General features: G+C 39.1%; 1 protein-coding gene across 3 annotated transcripts; it reads right to left on the bottom strand.

Annotated features, from left to right (window-relative positions):
- Positions 1–3,674: 3,674 nt before the first annotated feature.
- N4BP1 (NEDD4 binding protein 1) lies at positions 3,675–19,580 on the bottom strand. 3 transcript variants are annotated; one of them, XM_005152207.4, is made up of 7 exons: positions 19,251–19,580; positions 14,554–16,313; positions 10,979–11,109; positions 10,270–10,366; positions 8,556–8,663; positions 6,844–6,951; positions 3,675–4,574 (listed from the first exon to the last, which is right to left on the bottom strand). In XM_005152207.4, the coding sequence occupies exons 1-7, from the start codon at positions 19,452–19,454 to the stop codon at positions 4,238–4,240; spliced, it is 2,745 nt and encodes a 914-aa protein (XP_005152264.2). In that variant the 5' UTR covers positions 19,455–19,580; the 3' UTR covers positions 3,675–4,237. The 3 variants fall into 3 exon arrangements, with proteins under 3 accessions (XP_005152264.2, XP_030907777.2, XP_030907778.2); XM_031051918.2 differs by having other exon boundaries at positions 4,460–6,684; XM_031051917.2 differs by lacking the exon at positions 8,556–8,663.
- Between the last annotated feature and the right edge of the window lie 2,827 nt (positions 19,581–22,407).

The raw sequence follows: 22,407 nt of genomic DNA, 5'->3' as shown, positions 1-22,407 counted from the left end.
AAAAGCTATCAGCTGCTATCAGGGGACTGGAGTACCTCCCATAAGAAGACAGGCTGAGAAAGTTGGAGCTGTTCAGCCTGGAGAAGCTGTATAGAAACCTCATAGCAGCCTTCCAGTATCTGGAGGGGGCCTATAAGGATGTTGGGGAGGGACTCTTTATCAGGGACTGTAGTGATAGGACGAGGGGTAATGGGTTCAAGCTTAAACAGGGGAAGTTCAGGTTATATATACAGAGGAAGTTCTTTACTGTTAGGGTGGTGAGGCACTGGAATGGGTTGCCCAAGGAAGTTGCAAATGCTCCATCGCGGGTGGTGTTCAAGCCCAGGTTGGACAGAGCCTTGGGTGACATGGTTTAGTGTGAGGTGTCCCTGCCCAATGGCAGAGGGGCTGGAACAGGACAATCTTAAGGTCCTTTCCAACCCTAAATATTCTATAATTTTACTACTCGGCTGAACATTTGACACTACTTTCTTTAATTCCTTTCAAATGGATGTTTAATATAGAAGCTAGCAGCACATTTACTAGTATTGATATAGTTTCCTAATCCACTGCAAACTGGTGACAAATTTCCATACTTCACCACGTCTTCCCACACATCATGATAGTAATCGCAGAATCATAGAATAGTTAGGGTTGGAAAGGACCTCAAGGTCATCTAGTTCCAACCCCCCTGCCATGGGCAGGGACACCTCACACTAAACCATATCACCCAAGGCTTCATCCAACCTGGTCTTGAATGCTGCCAGGGATGGAGCATTCACCACCTCCCTAGGCAATCCATTCCAGTGCCTCACCACCCTAACAGGAAAGAATTTCTTCCTTATATCCAGTTTAAACCTCTGCTGTTTAAGTTTCAACCCATTACCCCTTGTCCTGTCACTACAGTCCCTAATGAAGCATCCGTCACCAGCATCCCTGTAGGCCCCCCTGAGATACTGGAGGGCTGCTATGAAGTCTCCATGCAGCCTTCTCCAGGCTGAACAGCCCCAACTTTCTCAGCCTGTCTTCATATGGGAGGTGCTCCAGTCCTCTGATCATCCTTGTGGCTTCCTCTGGACTTGTTCTAACAGTTCCATGTCCTTTTTATGTTGATGGCATAATGGTACTTACCTCTTGCTGCCCCTGTAGGCACAGACAAAAGTCTATTTGCATGTAGAAACACATTCAAAGTCTCTCTTCATTGTTAGTTGTATTTTTGAGATGCTGTAATAACTATTCCTCATACTTTGCTCTTGCTGCAATCAACTTTCCCTTTGCTGTTGGTGAGGGACTTCACAATAAATGTGAAAGGGCCACACGTGAAGACAAACTTTCAACATCCTCATTTCCTCAGTATATTTCAGCTTTCTTGCATTTAACTAAAGTGTGATTTCAGAACACAGGGAATCAGACAGAAAGCCTCTAGACTTATGCTTTAGGGTAAAGCTCAGTATGTCAGAAGTTGAACATGGGCTCTGTAGCCCAGATTGTGTCTGCAGTCTAATTTGATTTTACTAATGTGAACACTTAGCACAAGAAAACAGCTAAAAGAAAGGTATAACAGACTTCAGCTTGTAGAGACCCACAGTAATTTTGACTTTGCTCCTGCTCCTGAAAGTGGTCCTATTGGTCAGCTTTCATAAATTGTGTTCCCTTTTTTTCCACCTTACCTATGTCATAGATCCCAGAACAGACTTAAAGAGGTGGAGCTGACTGTTAACTGGAGTGTATTAGCTCTGTACTAGACAGCATGCCATTTCTATGTAAACAGTGGCACAGCTACAGGTTGGGCAAAAAGGAAATTCATGGTAGTCCTGCGGAGAAGGACTTGGGGGTGTTAGTCGATGAGAAAATGAACATGAGCCAGCAGTGTGCACTTACAGCCCAGAAAGCCAACTCTATCCAAGTCCAGAGGAGGGCCACGAGGATGATCAGGGGACTAGAGCACCTCCCATATGAAGACAGGCTGAGAAAGTTGGGTCTGTTCAGCCTGGAGAAGAGAAGGCTGCGTGGAGACCTCATAGCAGCCTTCCAGTATCTGAAGGGGGCCTACAGGGATGCTGGTGATGGACTCTTCATTAGGGACTGTAGTGATAAGACAAGGGGTAATGGGTTGAAACTTAAACAGCAGAGGTTTAAACTGGATATAAGGAAGAAATTCTTTCCTGTTAGGGTGGTGAGGTACTGGAATGGGTTGCCCAGGGAGGTAGTGAATGCTCCATCCCTGTCAGTGTTCAAGACCAGGTTGGATGAAGCCTTGGGTGATATGGTTTAGTGTGAGGTGTCCCTGCCCATGGCAGGGGGGTTGGAACTAGATGACCTTGAGGTCCTTTCCAACCCAAACTATTCTATGATTCTATGTTACTAGTTTGTCACAGTATTCAGATTTAGAACAGAGAGGGCAAAGGCAAACAGGTAACAGTACAGATTGCTACAGATACTAAAGTTACTCTGAAAAAGTACTGAGGGTCACCAGAATTTCCAGCTTAAAAGCTAATATACACATCAGATCTTTTAAAGCATTATAAGTATTTTCTGTCAATGAGGGCTGTGACTTCACACTTTCTAACTGAAAAGTTCCTTCTCCTGGGAAGTATAGTATCTCTCAATCTGGATAAAAAGGTGGCTAACTAAGGAGGAAAAAAAAAAAAGAAAAAAAAAGGAAAAGACTGCTACAGCTGAACCCAGGACAAAAGGCAAATGGAGTTTCTTGGTTTTCATTCCATGGAGACTAAGATTTTATCCACGTACACAAAGCTTCTCAGCTACCCACAAGTATCAGAAGGCTGCTTAGTACAAGTTATTAATGTAATACACAATTTTATCCATAATACTTTCGTTATGTCTTGCATTTAATCTTTCTGTATACAAGCATTTCAGAATGCAGAAGCCTTCCTGTTGATCATTACAAACCAAGCGATTCATAACGCCACCTTTCTGACAGAACGTAAGCAATACACCGAACATCCACTGTTCCAATGCAGTCATCTCCAAATTGCCATCTACACATGTCGTGGTTTAAACCAAGTCCACACAGCTCGTTCACTCAATCCCCCCACCCTTGCTCCCCCAACTCCCGGAGAGTTAGGAAGCAGAATCCAAAGAATGTAGCCCCCACGGGTTGAGATAAGAATGGTTTAATAGCTAAGGTATAACACAAATAACTACTGCTGTTACTACTCCAAATAATAATGATAAAGCAAATAACAAGCGAAGAGAATACAACACCTCACCAGCCACCGACCCATAACTCACCCCACCCTGCCTGACCGAGCACCGACCAATACCTCATCCATCCCCCCAGCCTCTCGCCCTTCTGGGTCTCTCCCCCGGTTACCTCCTGGTATGACGTGCTATGATATGGAATATCTCTTTGGCTAGCCTGGGTCTGGTGTCCTGTCTCTCCTTCCTCCCAGCTTCCCCTCCTCCCTGGCAGAGCATGAGCTCAGAAAAGGCCTTGGACAAACCAAACATTTGAGCAGTAACTCAAAACATCACTGCTATCTGCAAGCGTTCCCAGCCTGAAAGTCAAAACACAGCACTGCACCAGTTACCAAGAAGGAGAGAAAATGACTGCTACTGCTGAACCCAGGACAACACACCATTAGGAGTATAGCCTACTTCCAAAATCCACAATGCAGGCTTAAGGAAAGCAGGTTCACATATACATTATGTAAAAGTCTTCACATCTGAAAGCAGTAAGAAGGTCTGTTTTATGTCTATGGCAAAATATTTCCAAATTCATAAGTGAAGGAGGTACTACAGAGCATTTGTTTTCTAAGAATATCTATACTCTAGATAAAAACACCAACGATACCTGACAGGTGCATGACTTATGTTAAAGTCTGTTATGTGTGTATCTGGAAAATATATCTAAGGCTATAAGAGTCACTTTTAAACCTCTGTCATGACTTTCCCCTTTTGAGGAAAGGGTTTTTTAAAAATTTTTAACACACTATGTAAAGTGGCAACAGTTCTTTAGAACTGCTGCTGCTTTAAATAAGCAATTCATGAGAAGCAGATTTGGTCTGTTTTTTTTTTTTCTAGAAAATATGCCTACAAATTTGTAGTAGCAGCAGGTTTTAATTTATCAAAACCTGATATCTATTAGCAACAGAACATACACAAATAGCTTTGCTTATACAAATAAAATTACGTTTTGAATATTCACAAAGTAATGTTAACTGAGCAACATTTTTCTCTGTATCGATACTCAAAGTTAGTCAAATGAGTTGTGATATAAACCCCTGTATACTATTCAGTCAAGCATCATAGCAGACAGTGCATTAAGATCTCTCATGAATGGATGATGAGTTAGTATTTGATCAATCTTCTGTCTTTGCTCATGATCAGGAAAAATTTTTATCAGGGCTTCTCTTAGGCGTGCTGTTTCTGATTCAGATCTCTGTGGTGGAATGGCTAAGCAGGCCTCTGTGTTTGTTTCCAGTGGAAGCAGTGCTGATGCACAATCACCATATACTCTGTTTCTAGGTTGTTGACTGCTACTGGTTGGTCTGGAGACTGGTGTGAAGAAAGGTGTCTCAGGAGAATGCTGTCTACTGCTCTGGAAAACCCTTGGTGCTGACTGGAAACCTCTATGGAACAAAACAAAAATTCTGATTAAGGAGATGTTAGCTGTCTCTGTAAAAACACAGAAAAGAAAAATGAGTATAACCCCTCTACTTCAGTGCTGCTCAGCTAGTTATGGATTGGAATCAAGTAATAAGTATTTTTTCAAAGTGAGACAAAACAGTAGGTATAACAGTTTTCAATTTGAATCTGTCATGACTAAATAACATTAACATTGTCTCAGACTAGAAACAATAAATTGCAAGTACTTGACAGAAAACAGCAAAGGTCAAAGCTTATCGTATGGAAGAGCCAACACCAGTGTTATTGAACCAAATGGATAAAAAGACATATTGAACACACACACACACGACTCAGAGCATGTGAAAATACTGACAGAGCAAAGAGGCTTCCAGATGCTCCAAAAGACTATTCCTCATCTACTTTTACTCATGACCGAGCTGTGCTCACTTTTAGACCAAGCTGTTGTTTCCCCTGGAATGATATCCTAAATGGGGCAATGAAGTTTTTCCGCAGTGTCAAGATCTGAATATTCTTCCTTAATTATTAAGATTTCACGTCAGACTTTGAAAAGCTGTTGCTACTCAAAACTTGTTAGCACGACAGAATTTAGGGCCAAGTCTACTTCAGATGCCACTAGGTAATAAAGAAAACAAAGAAACTGGAGCTCATGTTACAGTCTAGTTTCCTACCACCAAGAGAAACAGTATCTAAATTACAGACCTCTATTTTAAAAGCATTTAGGTTAGGACACCTCTCATTACTCAATATGGCAAGGCTCTCTTAATTGCTCAGGATCCTTCTAGATTCTGATCTTGCTCCTGGTGCCATTTATGCTTTCTGCACTATTTAATTCAAGTAGAAAAGTCTCAGGGAAGGAGCAAAATTAACTCTTTACACTAGCACCTCTTCTCTGTCAAAAACATCAATATAAATACAACAAAAAAAAAAACCCAAACAATCTATTCCCCTTAAAAAAAACCCAAAACCCTAAAAAAACCCCAAAACCCACCACCCCAAAAATCAAAGCCTACTTCCAGTTCCAAGTTTACTGATAGGAACCTGAGCTCTTCTACAGTCTTCTCAGAAGAATCTCTTTCCATTTTTACAGTCAGCACAGTCACCTATCAAATCATACTGCTTTCACATTTTTCAGACACAGCATTGTGTTTTAGGCAGCTAAACCACAATGTTCTAAATGACATCTTCTAAGGACTTTATATTAGAGCCCTTCTAGTCCAACAAAATATATTTACACATTATTTGTAATTATGCATCATGTACTTACATATGTACTTAAAATAAGTGCTACATTACTTTCTTAGCATTTTCTACTGGAGTTCTAGAACTAAACTCGCTTTTTTCATGTCAACATTAAACATGGTTATTTTCAGATCAACCTGTGACCTTCTGGTATATACTTCTCACTTTCCTCAGTTGTTTCCAATAGCTGAGATAAAAATTTACACAAACAATTAGTTAAGTACAACTTGCCTTTTTTATTACTGATTTTTAATTACTTCAGTTGTTTCTGAAAGATCTCTGAATACTGCTCACTACCATTAGCATTTATATTCTTAAAGTGGTGAAAGAAAAGCAAAGAGCAGCCCATTTTCTCACACAAAAGAGCAAACCCATTCCCACATCTTAATGGCTAATGTAAAGCAAATTCATACTTGGAATATATGAACATTTTAAAAGTATAATAATCTTATAGGAACTGTATATATATTAATATTTAAAAATATTAATAAAGCATTTAATAACAATGCCCCTCAAAAAATTGTTTTATTAACAGCACAATTTCACATCTCAAGTGAAAAGAGAAATGCCTCTCCCATGACTGAGTGTAGAGTTTCTTTTGTAGCACCTATTGCCCCACCATGAGTAAGTGATAAACCAAGGTGTTTTAAATAACATCACCATAACTAACAGGATACCAGGCTACCACCATATCCAAACCACTGGTAGCTTTGTGTGATGTTAACATAGTTTGGACCACCTTTGTATGAAAGCCATCACAATTGAATCTCAGAGGAAGTCATTGTTTTACTTATCTTAGCTCTGAGAGGGATCTTGATTAGATGCAAATGTCACCAGCAGTTTCTGAACAGGCTTAAGAAAAAGAAAAATCATGTTTTTGTATTCTTGCCTAATTTCATTATATATTTACTAATACAGATCTGAAGAGGTGTTCAAGTGAACCAGGAAAACAGTTTATTCCAAATGTGAAATCATAACTATATCAAAGAAAAGTGGAAGCAGTGCTTATACCTAGAAAAGTCTTCATTTTGAAGGAATTCATCTAATCTAGGTCCATTTCTTCCCAAAGGATCATCAGGAACCATAAATATGTCACCAGCAAAAGTGTACTGGAGCAGCCTGCAAGAGATTTCTTTCAATATTATTTAATAACAATGTATAACATCTTTATTACCTTCACCTTTGTAGCACAGGATAAGTTGCCTTATTGCAGATACACTACACCATATCAGGAGTCACTGAAGCTTAACTAGTAATCCATTTTGGATACAACCAGTATTTACTGTCAATTTAATTGTAGCTTGGGGGCTTTTGTGATCTGTTCCCATAGCACTGCAGAAAGCTAAGCTTTGCTTTTTTTATTTATTTTTTTTTTCCTTCACAGCAAGTGTTGAATGACTGTAACATTTTATGACAAAACCAGAACGGAATTTCATTGGCAATTAGAGAAACTTCTCTGGTTGTTCAAACTTCTCTTACTTGTAAGGGCCTTCAACCTTCTCTTACTTGTAAGGGCCTTCAACCATGTACCTAAAAAGCATATGTTATTCGAAAGCCACACAACTAGCACACATAGCATTAGCTATGGTAAGACACAAAGCTACAGGTAAGACACAAAGAAGTTCCTTTTCTGGAATAGTCTTTGGAACTCTGCATCGAAGAAAACCAGTTCAACTAAAATTTGTTTGCAAGGAGAAAGTTTGGTATAGTGGAATTTTCCCAGAAGTAAAACTAATAGGAGATGTTAACACAAGCTGTTAATAATAATAATAATAATAATAATAATCACAGACCCAGAATGGCATGCTAACAATTATTGCTAAAGTTCTGTAGAACAAAGCCTGACTTGGGCAGAACTCACTCGATAAATTGTGCAAATATCTGCATGATTAGTCAACATGAATTCCACATTCTCCCAGCTATACTGTGAGAACTCAGGGCAGGTTTTATTTATTTCATTTGACTTATACACATCCCACTCACTGCAGCAGATGTAGCCTCAGAAAATGTCATGGAGACTGAGGGATTAGTGGGCAACAGAAGGTCATACCTTAATAATAATACTAAAATGACCTTATTTATCTGGAGGAGGAAAAAGCAAAACAACCAAGTGAACAAAAAGAAACCACTTGAACAGGAGAAACTAATTGACTGAGAATCTACAAGCTCAAGCAGGGATAATTTGATAGCTAATTGAATTCATCTATACCCAAAGAACACTCAACAATTGCAGAGAAATGGCTATAGGAATACTGCAAACGTTCATTATTTTCTTTAGCTATGCCAATTTGTTGTACTACAGTAATGAGTGATTGATTCTAAGACCTTAAAAGTGATGCTGTATGTGAGCATCAGATATCATGTCTCCTTGAAGAAATGATATTTAAAACAAGAAAGCCTGTGAGAATAGACTGCAAAGCATGTACTCTAACAGAATTTAACACTGAACTTCAGAACTGTCACATCTTAGCTTCAAAACCAAACTCCTACTTATGTGAGCAATTAACAGATGCAGATTAGAGAACATATAACAGGGATATTAGATGACTCAACACATTATTATAAGGCTGTGAATCAAAGTGGTGAAGCACACAGTACTTTTTTGGGCTGTGCCAGAATTTCATGACAGATTGATTAAAATAAAAATCCTACATGAAGGTAGAGTGCCCACAACTGTAAGGGCAGACATCCTTTTTACACTTTCACAGAAATGGAGTGATTACCTTCTTTGAATAATTTCTCTCCAGGCATTTGATTCTGTTACAAATTCTCTGAAGTTATCATTAGTCACAATAACACCTCCAGTTTTATCAGCAAGGTGTAATAAAAACCTGTAAGATTTATTTCAAAGACAGTTAAAGTCTGCTTTGCTGAAAACTGCCTATAGATTTTGAAAACTAAACATTTTACTATCCAAGAGTAATCTCCTTGCATGAAAACAAGCACTCTGATTACCAGAAAATGATGCTGCTTTGACCCATCATATAGCTATGAGCATTTTAGGTGGCATGCATTTATTTAAGTGCAGCAGAGTCTTTACAGGAGGCTTTTTTTTTTTTCCTCACTAAAAAAGAAACCCCAAAAAACCAACCACAAGCAAAACTGCCTCAAATCCATGAGATTCTAAATATTTGTAGAGGTAAATGGTTTATTTTACAAAAGAGTACAATATTTATTACACATTCCAACAAACTTGTTTCCATATACTATTCTGGTCAACACTGATATCCATTTTCTGCATGTCAGTTGTTTGCTCTGTCAACACTTGTTAATGAAGAGTGTGGTTACTATTCTGTTGTTAAATTATGACAAAAGGAAACTACAGATTTATTAAGATTTTGTTTTACCTATCCGAAAACAAGCTTTTTGCCATTGAAACTATTTTAGCAAAGAGATGCTGTCCTTTAAAGAAAAGTGTACACTTTCATGTGAATATGTTAGCACAACACTCATTTCTACTGTACATAAATAGCATTCTTATATGAAATGCTGGGTGTATATACAGCATGAGTGTGTAAATAACTCCCATTTGGCTGCTTTTTTTTTTTGCTATAACATTATTATTTAAGATATCACAGTTACCATATTTTAACAAGGAAGATATGTAGAGTGCACTTATCTTTTGCATATTAAGTTTTGCAATCAGGTGCATGACTGCACAATCTAACAAAACTAGGCATGCCCATGATGCAAAAACGTGACAATTTTATAGCCAGAAAAATAAAGTATGAATGATTATTTATACGAATAAACTTAAGCAGCAGGTGTTTTCAGCCATACCTCAAGACTGGGAAAATTTGGCAAAAGTAGTATGAGCACTTGGAAACCCCTCAACGCCCAATAAGAAGCCCCTGAATCTTACTGTACTGAAAGATGATCCCCACATTTTGAAGTTAAACTTAGGTGCTCAAGTTAGCTTGGAAATCTAGTAGCCTACACATTATTACAAATACAGTTCTCAAGTACACATAGATATTTATATGCCACAAGGGCATTGAGAAAGAAAATGGAACAAAACTAAGCCTTATTAGTAGCTCACTTATGCCAGTGCTCCCCAAACATAAAAGACAATTCCAAGACTGATAAGGAATGCAGAAAAACATTACTATAAGACTTAATTTCTTACTCAATGCAAATGGTGACATTTGAAATGGATCTTTGGGTTTTTTTTTTTCAATGGTTAAAATTGCCATGAAAATGTGCCATTTTCCGCTAATTTCTCTGTATGTTATTTATCTCTGTGTACATATATAAATATTTATTTTTAAATACAGAAATGTTTCTTTGGACAGTAAAATAACACAAATGTAGAGGTTAGTCTTAAGCTGGAAGCATAGCTCTCTGTCTAGATAGGTTGAAGTATTAGCTAATACAACCACTCATGAAGTTTTTATACCTGTTAGATAGATATTTAAAAAGACTGTATATATTCCATACCTGTCATCATGAGAAGCAATTCTTGCCCCTAAAACCACCCTTGCAGGGGTTAAAGATAATATTCCAACATCCTGGAGCTTTGTTAAGAAATCCTGCTCTGTTAAAACACGAAAAAAAAAAACTGTTCTTAAAAACAAAAGTCTTCTTTTAGGCTATTTATTCAACAATTTGTGTGAGGTATAGTTTGCAGAGAAGATAGGTTATTTCTGTATCTGTTAACAGAAATTACATTCACAACTGAAGATTGCTAATATTATGAAAATTGGGAGGAAGAGGCTGAAACTAGAAATTAAAGAGCAAACAAGACCATAACAAACAAAAAGGCCTCCACTGACTGCACATCAGTTATCCTAAAGAGCATTTCAGAGAGTGTCTCATACTGTATATAGAAACCCATTATTGATGCCAAGCAGCCAGACTGACATAATGTGGTATGGAATACCCCTCTGGTTAGTTTGGGTCAGGTGTCCTGTCTCTGCTTCCTCCTGGCTTCCCCTCCTCCCTGGTAAAGCATGAGACTGAAAAAGTACTTGGTCTAAGCAAGCATTACTTAGCCCACAACTAAAAACATCAGTGTTATCAGTGCTCCCAGGCTGAAAGTCAAAACCACTGCACTGCACCAGGTACTAAGAAGGAGAACATTGACTGCTACTGCTGAACCCAGGACAGTAATTTAATAAAGAAAACATCAGGAAACTATTACCCTCACCTGTAATGTTAGGATCACGTCTTGTTCTCCATTGTGGAACAAACACAGTAATATTTCTGTGGCCACGTTTCCAAAAGTAGTCAACAGCTATTGCAATTCCTCGACAGGAAAAGAATTTCCTTAGACCGTGACTGGGGGTGAAAGAAAGAGAAGAGATAGGAAATTCATCAGTTTTACTACAATAAACACAAACCTTGCCAAGCAAAGCTGGCAGTTACACATGTAGTCTTGCCAGAAAAAAAAAATAAAGAAGACTCTTATAAATGGAAAGAGACCTTCAGCAAAACAAGAGAACAGAAACATCACTTCACAACTCTATAGCTCAGACTCAGTTTCATGGTCACAACAATATTTGAGTAAGCAGAAGCTGGTTTATATTTAAAAAAAATCATCTAGGAATTTCAAGGTATTAGCTGGTAGTGAAACTAGGAGCATACATTCATTCAGAGCAGCCTTGTGGAGAAGGACTTGGAGGTGTTGGTCAATGAGAAAATTAACATGAGCTGGCTTCAGTGTGTGCTCACAGCCCAGAAAGCAACTGTATTCTGGGCTGCATCAAAAGGAGTGGGACCAGCAGGTTGAAGGAGGTGATCCTGCCCCTCTACCCTGCTCTCGTGAGACCTCACTTGGAGTATTGTGTGCAGTTCTGGTGTCCTCAACATAAAAAGGACATGGAACTGTTAGAACAAGTCCAGAGGAGGGCCACGAGGGTGACCAGGGGACTGGAGTACCTCCTGTATGAAGACAGGCTGATAAAGTTGGGTCAGTTCAGCCTGGAGAAGAGAAGGCTGCATGGAGACCTCATAGCAGCCTTCCAGCATCTGAAGGGGGACTATAAGCATGCTGGAGATAGACTCTTCATTAAGGACTGCAGTGATAGTACGAGGGGTAATGGGTTCAAACTTAAATAGGGGAGGCTTAGATGGGATATAAGGAAGAAGCTCTTTACTGTTAGGGTGGTGAGGTACTGGAATGGGTTGCCCAGGGAAGTTGTGAATGCTCCATCCCTGGCAGTGTTCAAGACCAGGGTGGACAGAGTCTTGGGTGGCATGTTTTAGTGTGAGGTATCCCTGCCCATGGCAGGGGGGTTGGAACTAGATGATCTTTCCAACCCTAACCATTCTATGATACTATGATTCCCCCACCCATTAATGCAATTGTGTGTACATGCATGTATAGATCTGTGTTTACATAGTTACTTCTGGGAAACTACCAGCTGCCAACTGTCTGAAACATTAAATTAATTCTAGATCTGGCTTCAACACTATTTTGTTATAGTACATAACACTGTACTTCTTTTTCCTCCCTTGGAAAAGTTTATTTTGTCCTCCTAAACAAGATTTAAGCCTGTTGTTTAGGAAGCATCTTTCATCTAACAGCAGAAAGTAGATGACATATGATACTTGTATCTTAAGCAGTCATATAGGTTTGGGTCAGCCAAAGAGCATCTGACAGAATTCATGGGATCACTGATAGTAGAAATTATCCCATTTAAGATTCAGTTCCAGCCTAATAAGAAGTTAATACAGTCAATACAAAGCTTTTCAGGACTTCCAAACTCCAAGATTAAAATTCGTATTTTAAAATAGTTAAGTGTTTAAGAAACACTTAAACAGTCTGATCTTTTCCAACTTTGTCCAGGCATATAGGTGACCGCTCAGAATTAGTATTTTGCTTAAAGTACTCTATTTTGTTTCCGGCAGCATGGTTTCAAAATAAAAGCTAATACCAGTTTATGCATGTTCAGCAGTGCAACTCAGAATGCACTTAAGAAAACTTATGTAGCAAGTTCTCATAGTAAGTTTACTCATTAGTATTGACAAGTGGAGCAGACAGTCTGTTTAAAAATTACCACTTCCTCATCAAGAAGAAATACGGTACTTGTCATTGCACACTCTCATACTCCAAAACTACAGAAAAGCCCCATAGCAAACACTGAATAAACCTTTTGACCTGAGTGCTTGCCAAAGTTATTTAGCATATAAAGGCTAAATACACATCTCTTCCTGACTAAAGAACAACAACCTATTCGAGGACAGTTTTGATGAGACAAATGTTAAAATGAACCAAGTAAAGCACACATTTGTCAAATTATTTTAACTGATTTTGACATTCCAGTTAGTCATTAACTTTTAAAAAGGAGAAAACTGTAACTTGCAACACTTTCCAAAGTTGTCTGCAGTAGAAATGTGAAAATAGAAAGGTATTTACAATAATGGAAAATCCTTGCATCACGGTCAATGCAGTGATCTTTTCAAAGTAAATGATCCTTTCAGTATTAACTGTACACACCTTATAGAATTTGTTTGCATGGTGCTTTGTCAGCCAATATGTTACAATTATTCAACAGCTCTGTAACTGTCTACTCTCTTTTGAATACATTCTTTCAGGTATCATGATGAATAGGCAATGAGGTGTGTGCACAGATACACAGGGTTCCCTATTCTGCAAGTTTTATTGAAGGGATGGAATATTTTTGCTGCATGCCTACATTTGCAAAAGTAACAGGACCCAAGCACTAAAGTGTAATGTTGTTAAAGGAAAAATACATTACAAGAACTCCCACTTCAATATTACAAGATGCTAAGAGCAGAAGTAAAAAAACAGAACACTTACACTGATGATAACTTCTTTGTTAGATGCATGCAGAGCAAATTAAGTTTGATGCAAAAAATTGCTTGCAACAGAGCAGAGCTCACCAAAATTAAATTCCAACTGAAGTGCTCCATGGAGCTGAAGTGCTAATAGTTCAAACCAGGTTGCTTTGAAGTGGCACAAATCAGGCTTCAAATTTGACCACTGCCTAGTAAGCAAGGCTGTAGAATTAATTTACTTTTAATTTGAAAACATGTTGTTATCAAATAGGATCTCGCGTACCTCCAGAGCGTATCTAGTTTTAATTTTCTTTGTCAATTCATTTTTTTCAGATTACTTTAGTATTTGGGTTTAATAAATCTGAGCTACTTGTTTTTTATAAATTATTAGAGCAGGAAAGTTAAGCCTAAAAGGCTTTACAGGAAATATTTTCCAGAGTACGCAATTGCCAACCAATTTTTAAGTCAAAATCAAGGATCTATTTTAACCAGTTATTGTATTTTTTCATCTTCAGACTACATATTCTTTTTTAAACCAAAAGAAAATTCTACAAGAATTGTTTCATAATAGAATATCCTACAATGGCACTGATCTAGCTGGTTTTGTGCACTGAAGTACACTGGCTAAAAGAACTCCGAATTTCCTTCTATGCATAATATCTCAACAAGGAATAACAACTCCAAATAAATCAGTTATAAAAACAGACACTATCACAAAAGAGAGTAAAAGCTATCAAAATTGCTATGCGCTGGCAATTAAAATGGCTACAGCACATTCATGTAATTTTTCATTATCAAGCCTTACTGTAACTTACCACTGCAGCCATTACCAGTAGCTGAAAACCTTGCTGTGAACATGGGCTTTTGGTAACAAAAGCTAGCTAGCAAAAGGTTTACACATGCCACAGCAACCTTAGTTCCCATTTCATTTGAAAGCTCATTGAAATTTTAATAGAGAGAGCTGAAGAGAACAATACTTACGTGATTGCAACATTGCTTCCATCAATAATGATATGTTTTAAATATGGTTTCCCAGGTTCATTTTTCAATTCCAGTCTGTATGGTTTTTTCAGAGAATCCAAAAATCTCTGAACTCCAGTAACAGAAGGGTCAGGATGATGTCTTTGTGGTCCCACTGTCTCTCTATCAGGATTTGAAGGATGCATTTGTGAAGACAATACCTGGTCTGAGATAGGATTTTCTGAGTTTGAGGTTTGGGAACGATGTTGGTTAGGAGATCTCCTTTGAGAAGAGCTGCAGTGTCTTAATTGGTCCTCAGAACCAGGATGAATACTCTGTACAGTTGAGGGCCCTGCAGTGCTTTGCCTAACTGCAGTTTTAGTCTTAGTCGAGGTACACTGCACATCCGAGCTCTCTCTGGCTACAGAATCAACATCTTTTAGAGCTCCAGCTTGTATAGTCCCAAAAGGTACACCACCATCAATCTCTGTATCACTTGATCTCAAACTGTAATTCTTACCCGGGCAATAAATGTCTCCTTTTTTATAGCACATAGCTGATTTTTTACTGGAAGGAAAAACAGGTTCACATACCAATATATGCATTTCATTTTCTGCATCAGCTTCCATGTTTGGTGGATTTCTTATTTTGTGATGCACATTTTTTGTCTCATTTGAATTATGACTGGATTTAAGTGGACTTTTATTGCTTTTGTCTACTAGCTTTTGTGACTTATTTACATTACTTCCTAAAAGGGGATTATCAGTTTTAGGCACTGGAGATGACTGCTCGTGTTCTTTTTGAGATTTTGCACTTTCCTTTTCAATTTCTTCTAACAATGTTAATGGTTCCACAGACTGCCCTAGGATACCAATGACTTTTTCTACAATATTTTGGTGATATCCCATTGTTCTGAAAAAGTTCACAAGGATTCTATATTCCATTTCCTCACTGATTTCATCACCTACTTTAACATAACTGGAATCATTTGATCCACTTTCACTGCAGCTATCTGAAATCAGATCAATAACTGCTTCACTATCTGTATGATTACTGTGTGAAAATTTGACTTCCTGATCATTTTCTGAAGAAAACTGCTTTTTAGGAAGCCTTTCCTCATCATAGGAAGATCTTCTTTTACATGACTGCCTTTCTTTAGGCACTACTGTCTCTAACACAGGCACATTTATGGGAACAAAACTTGTTCCAGGAGCATCAGAAAACACAATGTCCATTTGCTTTGTAAGTTCAGTTACAGGTGTCCCAGCATTGTTTCTTTCTTCCTCATCATCTGCTCTTCCACCTCTGTTTGTTACTATCACGTTGGGGGCTTCGATATGTAAAAAATCTGTTGGGCTTTCAGAACCTGTCAGATCTATGATACTGCTCTGCCCTTCACAGCATTCAGCTTGTGTGAGAGCTAGGAGCTCTCTTTTTAGAGAGCTAGGCAAAATCAGTAAATCCATTGTGTATTTATCTTCATGTGCTTCCACAAATTGTCTGAATTGCTTCTTAATCTCTGACTCATTGTCGCTTAATAAGCTTTCATTACTCTCAAAAAGTTTCACAAACTGTTGAATATGACTCTGAGCCATAACAACAGCTTCTGCACCCCCTTTAATACTGAGCAGTCCTATTTCTAGCACTGATATGTCAGCACATGTATCCTGAATAAGACTGTTGAGAAACAGGCTTTGTGCACCAACAAAGATGCAGTGCATGTCCTTTGGGTAGTACTCTTTTTCTTCTAGTTCAGGTTCACAGAGTCCCTTAATATACTCCTAGAAGGACAAAAAGACAGCAGAGTGAATATTTGTGACAAGCTGATATATCAAGTTAGTTTTGATTATGTCAGAAATAGATAAGTACATTTGAAAATGAAGCCAACTTGGCACAAGAAACTTGAGAAAGTAAATACTGCCAGTAAACTAGATAATGGAGATAAAAGATACCTGAAATTATTTTAAAATAATTTATGTATATATACAGAAGGCTAACATTAATATCCAAGTGTTTATTTATAAGTTTACTTGAAATTGATAGTAAAAGAATATTTAACTTGAAGCTCAAACATTTTAAAAGACAAGTCAAAAGAAATTTATTTTCCCATTTATTTGGTCAGAGAACATATGCTTCATGAACAAATGCCTCACACTAAAGAATTCTACCTAGTCTGTAAAACTGAGCTTCTAATCACACTTTCAAAAGGAAAACTTCCAAAGGCTCATCAGAGCAGTAGCCATCCTACATTTTTTAGTTGTTATTATGTGTTACTTATTCTGTACTTATCATTCAGTCAAGGACATTGATCCTGTGGCATGGCACAACATAACTACCACAGCAGGATCCTTAAAAACATCTTACAGGGAAGAAAAAAAAATCTTACCCCAAAGAAATGATAAAAACATTTTCTGGATTGTGATAGATTCTCTAATAAGCCAAATAAAATATTTGGATTTTAAAACTTTAAATGCCAGTCTACCTACTTATAACGGGCATATAACATGGGGAGGAGAGGGGGAAATCATCACACTCCAAAAGCTCCACAGCAAGCTGAGGCTTTGAAACTCAGTATTTTGAAAAAGCAGACAATATTGACAAATAACAGAAAACTCCAGGCTCCAGATGGGTCTGTGCCCCAGAAGTTCAGGCTTTTAACAGATTAAAAACCAAACCAAAACCCAAACAAAAATAAAAAACCAAACCAAAACCAACCAAACAAAAATCCCACTGTTATTTCTGCCTCCTAAAAGTTACCACCAGAAAATTCACTGTTTTTAAATGTGTTAAATGCGTCGCCTTGTTCTATATGTGTCAGAGTTGAGAGCTCTGTCAATACAGTGCACAATTTCTTTTTTCAGGTAGCACTATTTTCCCCCTATCTCTTTCTGTGCTTTAAACTCTTATGCAGTGACACTAGTTTCTAAGCAGTAGTCATTGTTCTGCAGACTCCTAAGTATGCCACATTTTATTCTCTGCTTTCACTCTTGAAAACTAAAAGTTCTCATTTGAATAGAACTGAAAACCAATACAAGGTAATGAATAACATAAGAGCACTTTTCATCATCTCTTGAGTTACATCATCTTGATTATCAGGGCAAACTGCTCCAAGGCCAAATTATCACAACCTGTTTCTACAACAAAATCCATAGGATTACCTTTTGTGCTTTAGTCATCATACGACATTTTAGCCGATCAACAAGATAACGATATAATTAGAAAAAAGGATATACTAAATCTGGGAACTTCCCCCACCAGGCAGCACTGAAGAATGAATATACTGCCTGCGAGTGATGAATTACAGCAAACTGCTATCACCAAACCTTTCCAAGGGAGACAATGAAGATGTGCAGTTGTTGAAGATGTGTAATTGTCTGGTCAGTAACACCTTCAGGTAGAGTCTGACAACTGCTCTACTTGTAAGGGGGTCAAGTCTCCCACACCCTCCAAGGTATCTGGAGTAGGAAACATTTTGTATGTTATTAGGAAAAATCAGCAATTAGAAAACTATATTCTTGTGATATTTGTTTCAGGCTTTAATTTTCTGGAGAAAAAAAAAAAGTTGTATTGCAGCTGCCTGGAGAAGAATGAATAGCTGTTTATGCTACCTATAACAGTTTGTGGAGACTCTTAAGCCCAAGTATACAAGCAAATTGTGTTAGAGTAAATTTCAGAATCAAGTAAGTCAAGACCCTAAATATTCATAGCATTTTCTTTATAAAAGTCTTGAGAATTACATAGTTGAGGAATCAAGTTTCTGAAAGTGTACTGGCCAGTCCATGAACTAAGTCACAAAACACATGCTAAGGATTCCCCACTAACATATATCTGTTCTTAAATAGATAGAAAAGTACACGTATTGAGATTTGGGGTTTGAAAGCTATCTCCAGCCTTGCCAGTGCTCACACCATCCTTCTTATCACACTATTCAAACACCCATAGTTATAAAGTCCACTATAAGTGATATTAACTTCATTATTACTGCTGAGCCTCCCCCAAAAGGCTTGTTGTACAAGAGATTCACAAAACTAACTCTCAAACTAACTTCTAAAATGAAAATACTTTACAGCAACGAGTGTCAGGCGAAGACTCGCAGAGCCTAGACCGCTCTCCCTTTTAACGTGTTTGGTTAAAAGAAAGCTATCTGCTCCAAGAAATAGACTGTTGAAGCAAGAAACTCCTACCCTTTCCTACTAGGAAATACTAGCCCTGCTAAACTGATAGCGAGCTCCTTAAGTAGGTAATAAGCTACTAACTGCCACAAAGTTTGAAACGCAACTGTGAAACGCGGTAACACCCAACCGAGAGTAATTACTTGACTTTGGGAAGGAGAGAGAAACATTTTAACCGCATTTCAGAACACAACTTAGCCCGCTCTCTCAAGCGTTTAACCCACTTTTGCAGAGGTATTTCACGATGCGGTGGCCGTGCCACACCGATGAACTTCACACTTCTCAGCTGAATTGTTTCTCTCTATTCTTCAAGCTTGTGTCAACACCACAGGAGACAACCCTGCACCCGAGACACGCCTGTTTACCAGGGCAGGGTTCTGTTTCCCCGTGAAGCACCGATTTCTCTCTCCCGGCCCCGTACACAGCAGCCTGAGCCGTGCCCTGGCCGGGAGGGGCTCTACCGTATGCAAACACTACCCCGCTCCCCGCCCAGGTGACAGAGGCCCACGGCTGCGGCCCGCACCGCTTCCCACCAGTCCCCCGTACCTTGGCAGCGCGCACGGCCTTCCAGTCGCCCGCCAGCTGCACCCAGATGCGTTGGTCTCCCTGTGCCCCGAGCACGGCCAGCTGCACCTCGAACAAGCACTCGATGCGGCCCCGGCTGCTCTCCAGGAGATAGTCCTTCTCCGCAGGGAGAGTAAACTCGTCCAGCCACGGCTCGGAGCCGCGGGCTGCCCACCGAGCGGCCATCGCCACTGCCCGCTCAGACCCTACATAGCGCTGAGACCCCCCAAAACAACAAGTGGAACCCCCGGACTCCCTCAGTGTACGTCATCCGATCGCGTCAGGAAGAGGACTGAAGCTTTCTACAGCCAGGGAGCCATCTTTAGTCAGGGCGGCCACAAAGCTCCGCCCTCGGGTGGGCTGTGCCAGGGTAAGACCAACCCTCCTACCTAGGCCTTTACTGCCGCTCGCTAGTCCGGGGGGGGGGTGGCGGGTGTTTGCTGCTGGGTCCCAGGCGCCTTGAGAGGGCGCCTTAAGTTGCCCATAGCGCCAGGCGCGATCCCCTCAGCGGCTCTTCCCATCCCCGCTGGAAAGAGCCTGTCCTTTTACAGGATCCCGCAGCCTACGAGGTCTATTTTTAAGGTACTTTAGTACAGCTATGTTCTAGTATAGCTGCCTCGGATTTCATTTTAAAAAAATGTGCAGTTTATCCCTCGTGGTAACAGGGCATAGAAGTGTGCTTCCATTCCCAGATCCTTAGTTCTGATAGCTCAGAAAATGAAGAGAGCACTTTTTTTTTTTTTTTTTTTTTTTTTTTTTTTTGCTATAAACCAGTCAAAGTCTTAAAATGAGATGTTAAGGACCAGATTAGTTCTTAAAAAGTAGCTCTGGGACTTCACTAGACTTCTGAATGCCTAAAGTTGGCCTGGATTTGACAATACAGACCAACTGTTACACAAAGGGGTGAATGTCTTAGTTTCTTTCATGTCTTCCAGTCCCACACCCAGATAAATACCTTCCAAGTTCCCCCAAGACTACTGGATTCCCACTTGTTTTGTTCATCTCTTTAGCATCACTGTGAAGTTAGTTTTTAGTAGCTGTTCTTTAAATACAGTGTCCTAAGGGAGGACAAATATTTTATGGTGGTGCAAATAAATATACATATCTTATACATATCTTGTTTTAACCTACTTATATGTTACACCAGTGAAGGATTAATATAAAAATGTAAATTGTCATTTTCATAAAGGCACTTGTATCCCTGTTTAGAAACTTTTTAACCTGACGAGTGTTTGCAGTTCATAGAAAGGTTAGGGTTAGAAAGGACCTTAAGGTCATCTGGTTCCAGCCCCCTGCCATGGGCAGGGACATTTCACCCTAGACCATGTTGCTCAAGGCTCTGTCCAACCTGGCCTTGAACACTGTCAGGGATGAGCCTTTACCTCTTCTTTGGGCAATCTGTTCCAGTGCCTCACCACCCTCACAGTAAACAGCTTCTTCCTTATATCTATCATAAACTTCCCCTGGGTGACGGGTTTAAGTCTGAATCCATCACCCCTTGTCCTATTGCTACAGCTCTGATTGTTGTGGTTTAAGCCTAGCTGGTAACTCAGAACCACAGAGCTTCTCACTCCTTTTTTCATTCATCCCTGCTCTGAACAGGATGAGAAGGAGAATTGAAAGAATGTAAATGTCATGGATTGAGATAAGAACAGTCAGGTAACTAAAACAATACAAGACTAGTACGACTAGCACTAATAATAATGATAAGGGAAATAACAAGGGGAGAGAATACAAATCTAAAAAGGGAAGGGGAAAAAAAACAGACAGGAGGAAGTGATGTACAATACAATTGCTCACCACCTGCTCATCGATACCCAGCCTGACCTGAGCAGCAGTCTGGGCCTTCTGGGTGACTCTCCCCAGTTTATATACTGGACATGATGTGCTGTGGTATGAAATACCCCTTTGGCTAATTTGGGTCAGGTGTCTTACCTTGTGCCCCTCCTCACTGGCAGAGCACCGGAGACTGAAGTCCTTGACCAGGATAAGCATTACTTAGCAACAATTAAAACTAGTGGTGTACTATCAGCACTGCTCTCAGACTAAAGTCAAAAATGCAGCATTACATTAGCTACCAGAAAGGAGAAAAGTAGCTATTACAGCTGAACCCGGGACACTGATGAAAAGTCCCTCTCCAGCATCCTTGTAGGCCCTCTTCAGACACTGAAAAACTGCTGTGAGGTCTCCATGCAGCTTCTCTTCTTCAGTCTGAACAGCCACAACTTTCTCAGCCTGTCTTCCTATGGGAAGCGCTCCAGCCCCTTTATCTAGACAGTTACATGTTCTAAACAGGATACAATTTGACAGTGAGTGTCACATTCCAGACAGACAGATGCTGTACTTTTCTGAGGACATTTTTTGCCTAGTTTTGTCTAATAGACATTTGCATTTTGCCTTCCGATCAAATTATTCTACAACATTCACATACAAGAATTTGACTTTTGTCTAGGCAACTTCTTGAGCTGATTGGTGCCATCAGCTGTTAAAATGTAGTCACTGCAGCCATTACAGTCAATCACAAATGAAATTGTAAGCAAGGAGGTTTATAGTAGAAATGGACTTAACAGCATTATGGGATACAAAGTATTACTAAAACACTGAAAGAAACTTCTTTTATTTCTGTCTACCATTTCAACACAGCCTTTTGGAATATCTCAGGATAATTGAAAGCTGACTGGTTTCTAAGTAAAGTGGATAATGTTTGGTGCTGTGTGTATTTGCTTGTAGCCTATTATGCCATATTCCATGTATGGTCTCAGTTCTGAATTTATTGTAATCTTTATAATTTTATATGTATTAGCTATAAACCTGTTTTCAAAGGTCATTTGCAGCATTATAATGTCTGAAACTGCTCTCAGCGAGGTCCTTGTGAGCATGAATGGTTCTATAAGACTGTGACTCAATCTGCTAAAGCAGGTTAGGTAGAAACTGACAATGTAACGAGCCAGACAAACTAAAGCCTTTTTGAAGTGAAATTGACAATGTTATTGAAAGGGGTTCACTTATGTTTACAAACATAGGTAGATTATTAAAACAAGTTGGAACTTTCTCCCTGCATTGTTATAACTTAGACTAGAAAACAAACAAACAAACAAACAAACAACCATTTATAGTTGGTTTTGTTTCTTGGTTTGTT

The sequence above is a fragment of the Melopsittacus undulatus genome, chromosome Z (assembly GCF_012275295.1).
Source record: "Melopsittacus undulatus isolate bMelUnd1 chromosome Z, bMelUnd1.mat.Z, whole genome shotgun sequence".
NCBI lineage: Eukaryota > Metazoa > Chordata > Aves > Psittaciformes > Psittaculidae > Melopsittacus > Melopsittacus undulatus.
This window is presented reverse-complemented; position numbering and strand designations above follow the sequence as displayed.